Source organism: Corvus kubaryi, unplaced genomic scaffold (assembly GCF_017639235.1).
Source record: "Corvus kubaryi isolate FWS band 111438036 unplaced genomic scaffold, C.kubaryi_AGA036_p1.0 37392, whole genome shotgun sequence".
Classification (NCBI taxonomy): Eukaryota; Metazoa; Chordata; class Aves; order Passeriformes; family Corvidae; genus Corvus; species Corvus kubaryi.
Window position 1 is genome coordinate 5,675,458 of NW_024581131.1, and position 15,631 is coordinate 5,691,088.

Genomic DNA, 15,631 nt, shown 5'->3' on the forward strand with positions numbered 1-15,631 from the left:
CGCGCCGCGCTGCCCGTGCGGGGGGCGGCGCAGGGCCCTGCTCGGGCGGGTTTGGGGCGGCGCCGGGTCGGGAACGGGCGGGGCGGGGCGGGCGGAGGAGCCGCGGCACCTCCCGCCCCCAGCGCCATTGGCGGGGCCGGGCCGGCGGGGGCGGGCGGCCGGGACAGCGGCGGGGAGCCCGGGCCGAGCGAGCCACGGTCGCTGCTCCGCTCCGCACCGCCGTACCATGGTGGGGGATCACTGCAGCCTCCCCGGTGAACGGCCCGTGCTCGCCCAGAGTCCCAAGCCCGGACTAAGCTGCAAGATGGTCCTGCAGGCGGTGGGCAAAGTGCTGCGGTAAGGACGGGTCCGGCGGTGGCCGTGGCGCCGGGCGGGCGGGCGGCTGCCCACGGGGCTGCCCGGGAGAGGAGGGAGCTGGAGCTCGAGTGGAAACTCCGGCCGGGGCGACGGGCGCTCCTCAGCCCCGCTCTTCTCCGGAGGACGGAGGGACGCTGCTTTTGGCTCCCTCTGGGTCTTGTGTAGCGGTCGGGGAGGCTGGAAGTTGGAACAGCAATAAGCGCTTGGAGAGGAATATTTGTTCTCACTTAATACGGCAGTCAAGTTTTGTTAGCGCTTTCATGAGAACTGAATTTCCAGGACGTAAGCAGACAGCGAAGGTCCTGGCTTGCCTGAATAAGGAATCTGACCAAGATGCTACATATGCTTTGGCAAGCTTTCTACAGAAATGTTGTAAGATGAGGGGAAAAAATTGCTCATGTAGCTCAGAAGGGCTTGTGTGAACACTGAGACGTGGATGACTACTGAGACCAAAACCAGACTCTTTGGCAAAGGATGTGCAGTAATTTGATTCGGAGGAGTTCTGACCCGTTCTGGTTGGCAGGGAAAAACGTCACCACAAATATTAGGATTAGCAGCCTCGTTCTTCAACAACTGTAGCTTTTTTATTTTAGTTGTGTTCAGATATTTTTCTGGGATCTCTGCAGAGTTGCACTGTTGCTCCAAAAAGGAGCCTTGTTCCTCCAGCATAACTTTATTTGGCAAGCTTTCGTTCGTCCCCGTTTCCTACTGTCTGTTGCCAGTTGTTAAATGTTTGTCAACAGAAACATTATCCCTCTCTTCCTCTGTTGACTCATGTCTCTCCCCAAGCGAGTTTAGGGGAGCCATTTATTCAAGCAGAATGTTCTGATCACAGCAGCTGAGCTCTGGCTGGGATTTCAGCTAGAGGAGTTCACTGGTCTTGAAGCAGCCTTGATGGGCACAGCTGCTTAGATTTGTTCTTAAAGAAGTCCGGTATTACAGTTTTGGGGATTTTTTCCCCCCGTTGAAAATACTTTCCTGTGGAAAACATTAGTTTAAAGAATTGAAGTTTCAGCTTTTTAATGGGTTTAGTGTCCTTTCTGTGCATTTTTGGGGGGCAGAGTGTCTATAATTCAATATGGTGTTACACAGCTGGTCATATCATAAAATCCTTTGGCCAGCGGCTTGCTATTCATGATGTGAACCTTTTGAAGTTTTTGGTAGCTGTTCTGTTGGCAGCACTCCCAGATGTAAATAGATGGGTGCCTCTGTGGAGAAGAATTGCCAGACCTTTTGTTAAGCATCTATGGCAGTTTATTTTAAAGTATAGGTAAGTTCTTGTGACTTAGCAGTGAAATGCATATTTTTGATTAGTTCAGCGCATGCTTTTTAAAAAATGTAACATTAACCTCAGCCTTTCTCCTACTGGAGTACGTGCAGAAATTCTGTATAATTTTATTTGCTTTTCATCTTAAGATTTATTTTCTACGCGTACTATAATACTATCATGAAAGCAGGAAAATATTGTTGTCACACATGAAATGTTTTGGACTTGTAAATTAATAGCATAACTTGATTTTGCCGAGCTGTTATTAAGTGGGGGTGTTTACTATTTTGTAGTTGAGTGTTTTTTTAATGTGTCTTTTTGTTTTGGGTTATCTCCTTTTGCTCATGGTTAGAGAGAAATGTGAAGTCACAAAAACTTTCTTTAGATGCCAGACTGGTTCTCTTATTTCTCATCTTGAATCTGGTTCGGATGCCTTATCTGACCTTATGTGTGTTACATCATCTTGCTTTGTTCTGTAAAACATAAACTCAGCCTAGTCTGCAAAGAGCTCAGGCAGTGTGAGAGCACAGGCACTGGTGAGGAGCCAGGTAAATACTACATTAAATCAAAGTTTCCTTACTGCAGAAATGGGATATTAGTGCTTAAGAAAGTGTGAGCCCAGTCAGCGATGGTGAAAGAAGGAACCACATGGGACCTTGTTTAGGCCAAAAATGGTGGCTTGGCGACAGCTGTGATGGGATTTCTCTGAACAGAAGCATCCAGAGCTGAGATTATTGTTGGTAGAAAAGAACAGGGACCTTAAATGTCCTGTGTTTGAATGCAGAGGTGCAATGCCACCCTGACAGAGTGGCCACCTCACATGGTAATACATAAGTTGTAGTCATAAGAAGTTAAATGAGATGTATCCCAAACATCTTGCCTTCTCTTTCAGAATAAAGGTATTAAATACCACTTTTAAGCTTGGCCACCTGAAACTTCTGTATGAGTTTCCTGCAGTCTATACAATGCTAAACACTGCATGGAGTAATTTGTCTTCTGTTGATCAGGCCATTGCCAGTGGCTTGGTGATGAGGTCAAAGGATATCTTGCTTATGCACAGCCTGGTGTTATGAGCAGGCCACTGCATTTTAAGCCCTTTTCTCAGGACTAACTGGGAACCGTCATGATCACAGTTTCCTCCCAGCCTTCCACAGCCTGCCAAGGAATTGCAGAAATTCACAATGGACAAGGGATAGAATGCCTGTGTTCACTCTAAACTGCCTCCACTCTGTCTCTCTCCTGCTTGTGAATTATAAAGCTCAGTTGTTCTTGTACAATACTTAATCAGTTTGATCTTCTTCACAGAAGATTTGTTGTGTTATTTACGTTGAGTGTGTGTAGGTACAACTAACACAGTTGAAGCTTTTAACATGCAAGCTGTTTTCATTAGTTAGTGGATCCAGGTCCTCCTGCCTGCTGGGTGCTGGCAGGGTGGTGGGATAGTGTGTGTGTGTGTGTGTGTGTTTGTGTGTCATGTGTTGATAGTAACAGCTGCCAGAGGAGGAATCAATACATGGAGGAAACGAGGAGGGAGGTGTGAGGAAGCAGAAAGACTTCATGAGAAGAGCAGTCCTGGGAACCTGAGAAGAGTTTAAAAGAGCATGGGGGAAAGACAGCTGAACCCAAAAGGGGGGAAAATGTAACAAAAGCAGCAGATGTGTTCTCAGTCTCTCTAATTAATGTTTTATGAAAGCTACAGTTAGGTTTATTGCTCTTCTAAATTATTAGTGATTCAGCTATGAAGAACTCCGGAGATGCTTGTATCTTTCATCATATTGGTTAGTAAACTGTGTTTAACACTTCAGGGATGGGACGAAGGCTGCATACTTGTAGTGATTAAAAAAAATTGAAACACCAATAGAAAAGTGTCGTCTCCTCTTTAAATTAGTCATAGCATAGCTGAAAAGTTCCTTAACACGGTGTTTAATTAGGGCTGTTTAATTTCTTTTTGCTTCATATGTTTTTGAAATACGTTAATGTCATTTTTTCCCCTTTTCTGTAATGAATTGTGCTATTATTTAGCCCATAATTAGAGAGGAAGAAAAACCTAAAATAGATGCAGTTTTTCTGGTTTTTGTTTTTTTAATTTCTGTGAGTTGGTGGTTCTGGAGAGAGGTGGAAGGAGAAAGGGCAGAGTATCATGTGAAAACTTGGAATATTATTCTATTTTTTAGCATTATTTCATTAGTTGTCCAAGTTTCTTGTGGCACCATGGATTCCTGTTGGCTTCCTTGCAAAAGTCTGCATTTTACTGGCCTCAAGCAGCACAAGTGGAAGGAAGACTCTGGTTCCTGCGATCTCTCCTGTCTTTAGTCCCAGCGGGTAACAGAGCCAGCCATAAGTGTTTTTCGGAGCCACATGCTGCTGATTTCAGGACAAAATGTTCACTGCCTGTGCCAGTACCTGAGTCCTGATTCAGCTGCTTGAGTGTGTTTGTAGTGCTGTGACACTTTGGGTGCTGTGCTGGTGATTTTCATAGGCTGTTCCTTGTACAGCTTCCTAGTCAGTGTGTTTCCTTTTAAGTCTCCAGTGAAACTGGGTCCTTCTGGGATAGTTGACTATTAATCAGGAATACAGAGAAAGAGAAATGATGCAGGCTACAGAGTTGTGATGTCATTGTGTAGTGTCTTTTGATAAATTACAGGATGGTTTACATGTACGCACATTACCGGATGAGTGTGGGAATAGATCAGTTAAACCTTCCCTTTCTCTTAAGAGCCTCCCTTTTTACAGCATTTTACAGGGATTTGATTTGGATACCAACTAAAAATAAAACAACCAACCCCACTCTTTTTTTGAGTAAGTGCTTTTCAAAAGTGTAGTAAGTTGTCTTCAGTGATAGTGTGATAATGATTGTTTCATTTGGATAAATTAGCAAGTTTGAGTTGGCATTCTGGATGCTGCTATATTATAGCCAGCACTTAAAAAAAAAATTTAATTAAATTCCTTCTCTATTTCTCAATTCATAGCAAGATGAGGAAGAAACCAGGTTAATTTTGACACTGCATTCTGTTTCTTAGGTGATCAGCCAAGGTTGTCTTGTGTTCACGAACCGGGACATAGATGGGTAGGAGCAGAGGAGCTTCTCCTCTGCTGCCTGGATTCCCATGGCTGAAGACAGCTGTTGTCTGTGATGCTTGCATGTATCAGCAGGACTAAAGCAAATATTTAAAAAGTCAATCCTATTTTATTCTAATTTAGGCAGAAACATTTTTCAGTAATTTAGTCCAGTTCACAGTATTAGAAAGTAATTAGAAGAGCCTTGTTTAACACTGGCTAATCTGATTAATGCAAAGGCCTGGGACAGGCAGAAGAGAAGGGAGGGAGGACAGTATGCAGGGAAAGGGGCTTATAGGCAAAATGCTCTTCAGAGCCACGTTGGCTATTTTTATCCTGTTCTTTTTCTTTCTCCGTCCCACAACTTTCCTTTGTACAGAAATAGTTCAAAATGTTTATGGTTCAGGGAAACTGACATCAGTAGTTGTCATGCTGTGTCCTGCTGAATATTTCTGTAACAGGAGCTGATTCCTCATTCAATGATGGCCTTTTGGGACTCTCAGCTGCTCAGAACTGGTGACACTATGGGGCAGTAACATCCTGTGCTTTGGTAAGGGGTGACCAGGCAGGAGGGACTCCGGTGGCTCTTCTGTGTGTATGGGAGCACAGATGTGCTTGTGGAGATTGCTCTTTGATGTGAGTGTCCTGTCGTCGGGACAGAGGCTTGCAGGAAGCACGCCTGGGTGGCATTGCCAGCCTGGTGGACTCATCTGGCTGGGATGTGCCCGCTGGAGAGGCGGCTCTCCCTGCATGTGCTGGGTGTTCCCAGCATACACAGGTAGCAAAGTCTCTTCTGGCTGTAGATAGAAAATTTGTAGTGCTCTGCTTGATGTTCGGCCCCACTGCAAGCTGTCAGAAACCTCTGGCAAGGCCATGTCATGACTGGGGCTCTTGTTGGAGCTCAGAACTTGGAGCAGTGCTCTGGAAAGATTCTGTGTCTCACTGGTGGGTCCAGCACACTAGGCACTCCTCTCTTTCTTTGGGATAGTCGTCTGCCTGCTCACTTGTGTTCACTGCAGGAGTGTCATGACCCTGGGGCATTTGTGAACATTGGTGAACCATGTACAGTGCATTAACTTAATGAAGAACTTGGTGTCTTTCTTCAGAGGTATTTACAGCATTAAGTTGTATTTTGGTTGCGTGTTCCACATTCTGGGAAGCGATAGCCAGAGGGAGGGCACTGCTAAAATTCTTCTCTGTGTTGAAACAACCCTCTAAGGTGTCTCCAGAGCTCGTACAGAAAGGGCTCCTGGCCAAGGTTTAATAGCATTTTCCTCTTGTTTAGAGGCAAAAATATGCTGCTTTTTTAACTGAAGATGCCTCCTGGACACTTTACAAAGAATAGGTTTGACTGTAATCTCAGACTTGTGAAATTATTCACCCTTCTTTTATCTTGTTTTCTTGGTATGCATCTGTTTCATTATAGGATTTGTTCCAGATTTTAGCTTCTTGTTTCAGTCTGGAAGATTATTTCAGTTTATATATGAGCAAAGTATGAGTGTGCAACATGCATCCTTCTGGGAGATGACTACAGTTCCTGGTTTGTCTCTTTGTTTCCTATGTTGCAATAGCCCATGTTTCTGGTGCTGCTCTCTATGGGAAAATTATCTATTCCACACAATTTCTGTCTGCTGTTCTCTGGGATCTCAAATGTCTGTGCACTCCAAGACCTTTACCAGGTAGGTTTTTAGGAGAAAAATAAATCCTCTGTAGAAGAGCTTTTCTCTTGCCATTTTTGGTTTTTTTTGAAGAGGTGTGGTGTTAGGAATGCGATCTCCTGTCAGTTGTCCTGTCTCTAAGATGGCTAAGACAAAATATATCTGTTCCTCTATCATACATCTCTCTGTGACTGCACCAAAATTGAGTTTGTTAAAGTATTCTTTTGTTGAGGGGGATTTTTTAATTCTTTTTCTTAATCCCTGGTGCTGTGTGATTCAACAGAATCTTAAACTTCAGCGAATTGCTGTCAGAGAAGAGATGTTGCATTTCTTTTAAGAGCTGCCAGCACCTAGTCTCTGGAAAGGGGAGGGGATTGGATGTATGGATTAACCCTTTCTTCCAGCTTTCTGAAGAAAAACCCCACTTCTTTTGAGTGAATGGAGCCCATTAGCACTGAAGCCGGGTTGCTTGAGCTTGTCAGAAAATGCTGCTCTCTTAATTTTGCAAGTTCTTTTCTGTCTGATACGGAAATAAGTTTAGAAATGATTTTGCTCAGACAGCAGGAACTGGTAGCAGCAGATGCTCCCCAGGTGAAAGGAACATTGTGGATGTCTGTGTGATTCCTTTTATTTTTAAAAAAGGAAAAATCAGCAGTGAGTGCAGCTGTCCTCAGAAGGGCAGATAGTGAAAATATTAAAATTCTTAGCTTGCTATCTGGAAAAAGTAGTCCTGGCACACCATCCAAAGTACATGGAGTTACTGAAGGAAAGAAGGCTTGGGTTTCTTCATTGGTGGTTTATGTAACTTCACACAGAGGTGAGATGACATGAGGTGCACCTTGGTGGCTCCACTCACACTCCAGACACCCAGATCTGCTCTTCAGTCCGATGTGTCCACACATCCCAGGCTCAGAACACCAAAGCCTTACAGCGAAAGTGCTGACTGTCAGCAGGATACATTTAGCACAACAGGGAAAAGGGAAATTGTGATAAAGAGGCTTTGCTGATTCCTTCCTTTACAGAGTCCCCAGTTTGATGTGACTGATGTATTTCTTCAGAGCAAACCTATGCAGGGAAAAGATAAAGCTGGTGGTCTTGAGACCACATTCTGTGCGGGACAGAGGGGAAATTCTATTCTGTCTCAACTGAAATAGTAGTTTTTCTGTTGTTTTGCAGCATAGAAAGGTTTTTTCATGTCTAGGTATGTCATTCAAACCAGTACATTTTTAAATCCACACATAACCATGCCTTGCTTTGAGGTGTGACTCCGGTTTGCAAAAGCTGGGGTGGAAATGTGGCCTCACATTGTGTTTTGAGCAATGTCTCAAGTGTTGTTCTCAGCGTCCATGAACTGATCAGTTGCAAGTCCACATGAACAGTTAAAGATCCTTTTGTCATTTGCACGTGCAGCCAAGGGAGTGAAACAACTTCAGCACACAACTGTTCATCTAATTTTAGTATTTGGTTCTGAAAATTACTGGTTTTCCTTAACCAGTTCCTTGGTTGTGCTTTCAGCCTTTAATTAAAAGACTGAATTTGTGTTTTAGCAGGCCCTTGGAGGTAACATTACAAGTTTGAGTATATCTATGGGGTTTTTCCTGGTTGCTAGTGGATCAGTATATCTGTAAAGGTGTTTCTACTTGCTTTTCAGTCTCCTGTGGTGTATCTGGAAAAGTAATAAATTAGGGTTGGGAATCACTGCTGTCTCACTAGCTAATTAGCAGTGCTCTAACTGTACCAGTAATTAAACCATTACCCATCCTACTATTTTTTTGATCAGTCATTCATATGTTCTTTACTTTGGCCTATGAATCCATAGAGTTTGTATTTTAAATAGATTTTTTTTTTCCCTTCCTCTGTTGTATAGAAAAGCTTCAATGTGCTGTTTTCTAAGAAATTCTGAAACAGCTGTGTGCTGTGGTTGACAAAACTGAACAGAGCATTGCATCATTCTGTCAAAAATCTTTAAAAATTAACTGCATGGTTACTCTAGTGAAAGTTTTGTACATATCATTTGTTAATGAAAGTTATGTAATTAAGATAATGCTTTGATTCCTTTTACCACTGACTTTCTTGCCCTGTGAGGAGACACACAATTTATGCCTTCTAACTATGGACTTCAATTTTTAACAAGATAGTTCACACTAAAACTGAAAGGCCCTCACAGGATCTGGTCTAAGGCATACCAGGGGAGATGGGACTTCCCTGAACTGACTGTGGTTTAAATTAAAGCCAAAATATTAACAAAAGGGGGGGGAAATAATTTTTGATCTCTGCCATTGAGAACTGACCTTGACGTATGATATTTTCTAGATATCTTCCTAATTAAAATGCTGTGGTTAATTTAAAGTGTAAGAGATGAGTTTGTGGAGCTTGATCCAGAGGATGAAAATTTCGGGTGGGGTTGCTTTCCTCACATTGGTATTTCTTTGCCCAGCCTGCTCAATAACTAATGACTGGTAGGTGATGGAATTCCCCCCAGCTGTGTGTCTCAGTGCCACAAGATGCACATGTGTGTGCTAGTACACATGCTTTGAAAGTGAGGTGACAGGTGCAGGCCTGCAAAATTGCTTATGAATAGTGAAAACAAGTTAAATTTTCTTTCCCCTATGCTATGTATCTGAGTATGTATTGTGTACTGAAGCTCCTGCAAAGAAAGCTGAGATGTTTGAAGTAGCTCTGTTCTTACCTGTGTTTCCGTGTGCACTCTCAGTTGTGTGCCCTAGCACATTTCTATCCCATTAAACCACATTTTTTCTGATGGAAAGCAGACAAAGTTTATGTGAAGGCTTCAGCTTCACATAAAAATCACATGAAATCCTTCTTAATGTGTGATTACATATAGGTGTTGTTTTCCAAGATGGAACTGTAGCAGGAAGGCAGGTGATGAACTTATTTTCAGTCTCTTCCCAAGAGGAATACCTAACTTATCCTTCTGATGCAGGGCACTTTTTGTGCCTAAACAGTTGTAATTTCAGATTATAAGTACACGAGACACTATATGCACCCATCTTCCAAAACGCAGTATGTGGGTGAGCTTGACTTGCATATCTAACATGGTTTTGCTGTTGCAGGTTTTCTTTAGGCTACAGTGGTACTTAAAACTAGCCTGTATTGTCAGATCATTTTTGGTTGTTGTCATACAAAGAGAGCTTGCAAGGCAAGAAGGCAGTGAGGAAACTAATCCATTTTTTTACACAGAGAAACTTGTCTGCACCCTGGTACTCTCTGAACAGAGCAAGCTGTCTGCATTTGTATATCTTGGGTTATATAGAGAGAAGTCTGATTGCTGAGGCCAGGTTGCCATGGTGAAATAATTCCCAGCAATTAAAGCACAGTTCCATCCTGAAAAGCAACTCTGTGCAAGCTATGTTGTGAAATCCCACATTTACAAGGCTATGAGGTTTCCAAATCAAATTTGCTTGGTTTAGAAATAAAAAGGTATCTTTGCAGTCTTCCAGCTCTACAAACTTCATCAGGGTTGGGACATAACAGTGCCTTCAGTGATTTATGTGCTCTGGTGGTGAACTCCCTCCCCGCAAAGGTGCACCACAGGGTACTGGATGTGCTCATCTAGAGATAACAGGGCTGCATCAGAGTAACCAGGAGAAGCAGTTGCTGCCAAAACCTGAATTTAATAATGACGTAAAAGTCAAAATAACTCTGTGTTCCAGTAGGAGATTAGAGGATAATAAATTACTGATTAAACTAATAGACATGTCAGAAAAGACATGGGGAATAGATATGTTAATTGAAATTTTTTGTGCTTTTACTACAGTACGTTAAATTTTTCTTTCAATTTGCAGAGTTTAAAAATCTTAAAAAAGAGATAAAAGGGTTTTTTTGTCAATTACATTGTTCTTCCTTGTTCTCAGCAAGCAGTATTTCTGGCCTCCCGAATTTCAAACTGTCTGCTGAAAAAATGCTGCTCTGAATATAATAACAAACCTGACAGATCTATATTTGTCTTCCCCAGAGTGAAAAAGGTGTTAAAAGCCACCTCAAAACTTGCTTTCAAATCTTGGTGCAGATCACTTGTTCTCAAGGCTCCGTGGGTGACCTTTCCACTGCAGCACATGTAACAACCAGGCTTGCTGTCCCTGCCATTGTCTGCTCTCAGCTGAGAGCCAATTTTCTCCTTCCTCTGTGTGTGTTATTTAAAGAAGCGTAAGGTGTGCTGTAGATCTCTTGCCTTGGAGTGCAATGTTTTTTTGTTTTAGAGAAAGAACTGTTATCTCTGCTGGTTTCCAGAGGCCCTTGGAGAACTAGCTGAGATGTAAACATTTACATGTGCAGATATCTGGTGAAATGAATCCTGGGCCTACTGTGTAGCTGCACTATGGGAGTGTATTTAGCAGTGAAGGATGATGAGGAAGCATTTGTGTTGCTTGAATACTAATGGCATTTTTCCTCTAAGGGAGGCAAGGATACAGGAGCATCCTTATCTTGGTATTGTGTATGGGCCTGGTGGGTTTGGAGTGTTTGCCTGGGGACTGAAATGAGCTGTGTCTTAACAAGACAAAGCCCAGATCAGAGCTCCAGCCTGTGTTTTCAGCTGCTGAATGGCTGGGCAGAGATGTCCTAAACAGTATAGCATAGGGTGGCCTCTTCTGTCCCCACACCAGGATCTTCGAGGGGAGGAGGAATTGCAAGCACAGGAGAGTATACTATGAAACACCTTCTCAAGCAGGGATTTGAGATTTGTCCTCTTTTTGCTCAGTTTTGGCTTCATTTCAGACAGTTTGCCAACAGGAGACTTAAAAAAAACCAACAAAACCAAACAAAAGGCCCCATTCCATGTCAGTCCCAGGCTCAGGACTTGGGCACCTCTGACTCAGTGCTCTGGTGTGTGGTTTGTTCTAAGCATTGGGTAAATTAATTGTTACAACACTTAGTCTGTGACCTACTGAGTCTCTGTTACCACAGACCTTATCTGGCTCCATGTGAGATGCTGAAAATAGGAAAGAGTTGTCCTTTTGATTTCCTATTCCACAAAATGCCAGAAGCCTAGGTTGTAGTAAGTTGCTTAAGAAAAGAATCTTGCTGAGCCTTCCTGCTGGCACCTCCTGGTTGGTTTATGTGAGGGCTTTTTGGCACCAAGGTAAAAGAGAACATTTCAAAATGAAGAACAACTGGTATGGCTTGGGTAATTTTGTTTCTTCTAGTGAATAGTTTCTTCTAAATTATGTCACTGGCTCCTAGAAATAAGGATTGTATCCCATTGGACATGGCTTCCCTGGTGTCCCAAGTGTGTTATCTGGAGAGGAACCTGGAGATGGCAAGGACTGTGCAGTCAGGAAGCTGGACACCTCTGTTCAGTCTGCTGGAGGAGTTCTGGCAGGTAGGCCCAGGGAAGAAAGGGAACTCCAGCACAGCGTGTTTTACCACAAGAATGCGCTCTGTGCATTTTTGTAGCATTAACTGAGCTGTGGCATGCCTGGCCTTGCCTCTGCAGCCCTTCTTCCCAGAGCTGCATTGGAGACAAGATGGGGGACCCTGGGCGCCAGCAGACAAACCCCTGGGAGTCTCAGCATGCTCTGACACACCACTGTGGGCAAACACTGAGCTTGTGCTGGGAGGTGATGGATCAGAGAGGTGGGAAGAATCATAGCTGTTTAGGTTGGAAAAGACCCTTGAGGTCACTGAGTCTGCCAGTAAACCACATGCACACATCATAAATCCTTCCAGGGATGGCGGCTCTACCAGTTCCCTGGGCAGCCTGCTCCAGTGCCTGATAACTCTTTTGGTGAAGAAATTTTTCCTAATACCAGTCTATACCTTGAGGCCGTTTCCTTTTGTCCTATCCATTGTTACCTGAGAAAAGAGACCTTTTCTTGCTACAGCCTCCTTACAGGTAGTTGTAGAGAGTGATAAGGTAGCCTGAGGTTCCTTTTCTCTTGGCCAGACAACCCCAGCTCAGTCAACTGTTCCTTGTAAGACTTGAGCTCCAGCCCCTTCACCAGTAGGTGGGTGGGGAGTTCTACAAAAAGGAACAGAAAGGCCTGATGCACCAGACATGGCATGGTGCAGGTGCCCCATGTTCTCCTTACTTTGCCAGCAGCACCAGTTGGAACTCAGTCTGGCCCTACAGAATGTTTTGGGCTTTCTGTTGAGAAGCAGCATTATGAAATAATGTTATGGCACTTGTCATCCTTAGCATGCCTGCCATGCCTTGGCACCGACTGTTTACAGCAGAGCATCCGGAGGCCAAGCAAAGATTCCCTTTTAAGGCAAGGAGCCACTATGAGAATCCCAAAGAAAAAGTTTCCCTGGCATGTAGGGTACATTCTTCTTTCCTCCTCCTCTTAAATAAACTATTAGTAACTTTTAAAAACAGAACAAAAATGAAGAAGCAGGGCCAGAAATGCTGCCAAAGACGCTTTATGCTGCTCAGCCCCCTTAGACCTGTGCAGCAACCAAGCCCTGGAGCTAACACAGGGCAGGAGAGGGGAGGAATGAAGCTGAGGTCAGAGAGGTCTGTCAGAGACCTGGGGCAAGAGGAGATCGGAATGGAGACTGCCTTAAAAAGCTTCGTCTCCTTCCCTTGCGCAGCCCTGGAGAAAAGCACTGTCCACAGCCATCTGTGAACAATTGTACTGAATGCTGCACTGGGATTTGGACTTGCTTTCCAATACCTTGCACAGCTTCCTTTCCCATGCTGATGTTCTTTTCTTTCCCAATCCTGAACATGGATGTGTACGTCCAGGATTTGTGTTCTGGGTGTGCTGTCACGTGGCATTTCCAGCTGAAGACTTAACAGTGATCTGGGTTAAAACAGGACATGGGATTGCAGAAGAACTTCCAGAGGTGCTAATCTTGTGCTGTTTTAAAGAAAGAGGGGAAATGCAAACATCGTCTTTGGCGTTAGTCTCAAAGGAAGGGCAGCTTGACTGATGTTTGGAGGAAGCTGTTATTCCTCTTTTCTTGCATGCTGTACAAGTAAACAAAGACACTGAATTACCAAGAAGGGATTTTAAGCTCCATAGCCTTTCTAAGCTTCCAGTTCTTGCTCTTAACTGAGGAGCAAAGGCAGTGGGCTGCTGGGTAGGAAACTGGACAGCCTTCAAGAGTTGTTCCTGACCCATAAGAACTGGCGTAACCTGCTTCTTCATTGTTCTTGTCACTTGGGCTCATAAATTTTAGCTCATAAAACTGTTTCCTTCCTGCTATGAATGGATTCAGGACTCCCATGCTTACGTAGAACATTTGTAACCAGAAATTAACTGATAATTTCTTTCCAGTAAAGGGCCACATAAAAAGCCCATAAAGGTAAAGAGTATATCTGTGAGCAGCTGACCTGGTTTACCTTACAAAGCTGTAGCCTTCTGTGCACGGCTGAAATCACTGTGGTTTTCCTTTCTGCCAAGGGAGTACATTAAGGGAGAGACCTTGAATATTGGAATGTTTTTGCCTTAATGTGTTTTACTCCCTCTTCTGTTTCACTCATATTCCCTTTGACTCCCTGCCCAAAGAAGAGGAGAGAAGGTAAAATGCAAACATCCAGTACACCTTTAATTTTGAATTCTAAACCCTTATTCACTGGAAAAATAAAAACAGTGTTCATAAAGTTTCGTCTGAAGGACAGTGCTACAATGTTGGCTTACTGCCTCTCTAATTTTGTCTTTTAAGAAGCTAACCTCCATTCTTAGAGTGCCAAGAAAGCAGGTTTTGGTAGAAATACTTCACTTTATAACACTTCATGTAGTGGAGTGTGTTTTAAAACACAGCCCTTCAAAAAGAAAGAAAAAATTACAGGATAAAAAAATTGAAGGCCCAGATAGTTTGATACTAGTTCGGTGCATAGAGGTATACTTGGTGTTGCTGTTGCAGACAGTAATCCCTGTAAAAGTTCAGTTGGGAGTGCACCATTTAAATCCCAAACTTTTCCAGATTGTGAACTATACAAATTGTGAAGTGTAAGCCAGGTTACTTGAAAATAACCCCCAAACCCTTGAGTGATGTTTTTAATATCATTTGGTACTCCTTCTGTGGGCATCTTTGTTTTGATCTTCTTTAAACCCGTTTTTTCTTTTTGTGCCATTTTTTGCGTGCATTGCTGTGGATTGGGGGCTGTACTCTCGCCAAGGCTAATGGAATATGTCACAGCTGGATTGGCAACAGCCAATTGTTCTGAATTTATGCAGATTGCTAGGATTATAGCAGTTAACCTTACGTAAGGAATAGGGTCAGTTGCTAAAAAAAGCCCACAAAACCACACCATATTAATCACAAAATATGTGTCTTTGTCCTGTAAGGTTTGTGATCCGTGGTGATTTTCATCCTCACAGACTTGAGATGGCTTGTGAGTTTTGAAGTTTGCTAACAGAGACAGATTTACCATGTGAGGCCTGTCAGACCTGTTCTGTCAATTTTCCAATGGAAATTGGTGTGTTTGAGACTTGGCTGGAACCTGAAACTGCTACATGATCCAGAGGGCACAGGGTGATGGGAGTTTAGCCTGCAGCTCTGGTCATCACCACTACAGAGTTTTTAAATAAATTTTTTAACTTTCTAAAGTTACTCTTATTTCCATTTTAATATGCCACACTAAAAAGAGAAAACCCACTGATAACATGTACTTTCATAAAGAAAATGTAAACAGCCATTCATCCCAAGGACAGTTAGTTTGGTGTGGAGGATGGGAGAGGGGGATCAAAGTATCATCAATTATCTTTGAAGAGATTGCAATTTCAGATGCAGTGTAAGAAACTGCACAGCTTGCTGGAGACAGCAAGAAATTATTATAGCTGGGCTGGTTTCTTTTGGGAAAAAAGGAATCCTGAACTGATGGAAATCATTTAAAATAGCATGGTCAGTTTAGGGAAGTTTAGCATTTAATAAATTGGTAGTATTCCCTCTGTGCGATCAACCTGGTAATAAATAGATGTTCGTGACCAGAACCATGGATGCCTGGTACGATTCCAAAGTGATGTGAACTACATCAGGTTATGAAGCATATCCACTGAGTGGACACTGGGTCTCTGGTCCTTCTTCAGCTAAATCAGATTGCTTCATGTGTGCTTCTTTCCAAACAAACTGTGTTGGTTTACACTGAAGCACATACTTAGCATTTGTACCGTGAATCAACTTTGAACCTTACAGCCAGTTTCTGCTGTGAAATGGGAATAACACTTCCTCAAAATGGTGTTAAAACTAAACCTTGATGGTGCTTTGAAGAGACTCTGAAGTGCAGGGTTTTTAAACCACGAAACTACTGAGCATCTGATCAAGAAGGAAATGAGAGAGAAAGATTAGAGGAGGATCTTTATTAACTGATGTGGGATAAGAAAGC

The 15,631-nt window shown here is 43.1% G+C and overlaps 1 protein-coding gene across 5 annotated transcripts in view; it reads left to right on the forward strand.

Moving 5' to 3' along the window:
- MOB2 (MOB kinase activator 2) overlaps positions 1 to 15,631 on the forward strand; it is a 110,620-nt gene that overhangs the window by 80,411 nt on the left and 14,578 nt on the right. Inside the window, exon 1 of one of the 5 annotated variants that reach the window (XM_042038389.1) lies at positions 152 to 336. The exons of the other annotated variants lie outside the window; for them this stretch is intronic. Within the exon in view, the coding sequence (XP_041894323.1) occupies positions 227 to 336 (110 nt within the window). The 5' untranslated portion in view covers positions 152 to 226. Of the gene's footprint in view, positions 1 to 151; positions 337 to 15,631 lie in introns of those variants that run through there. 5 annotated transcript variants of the gene reach the window in all.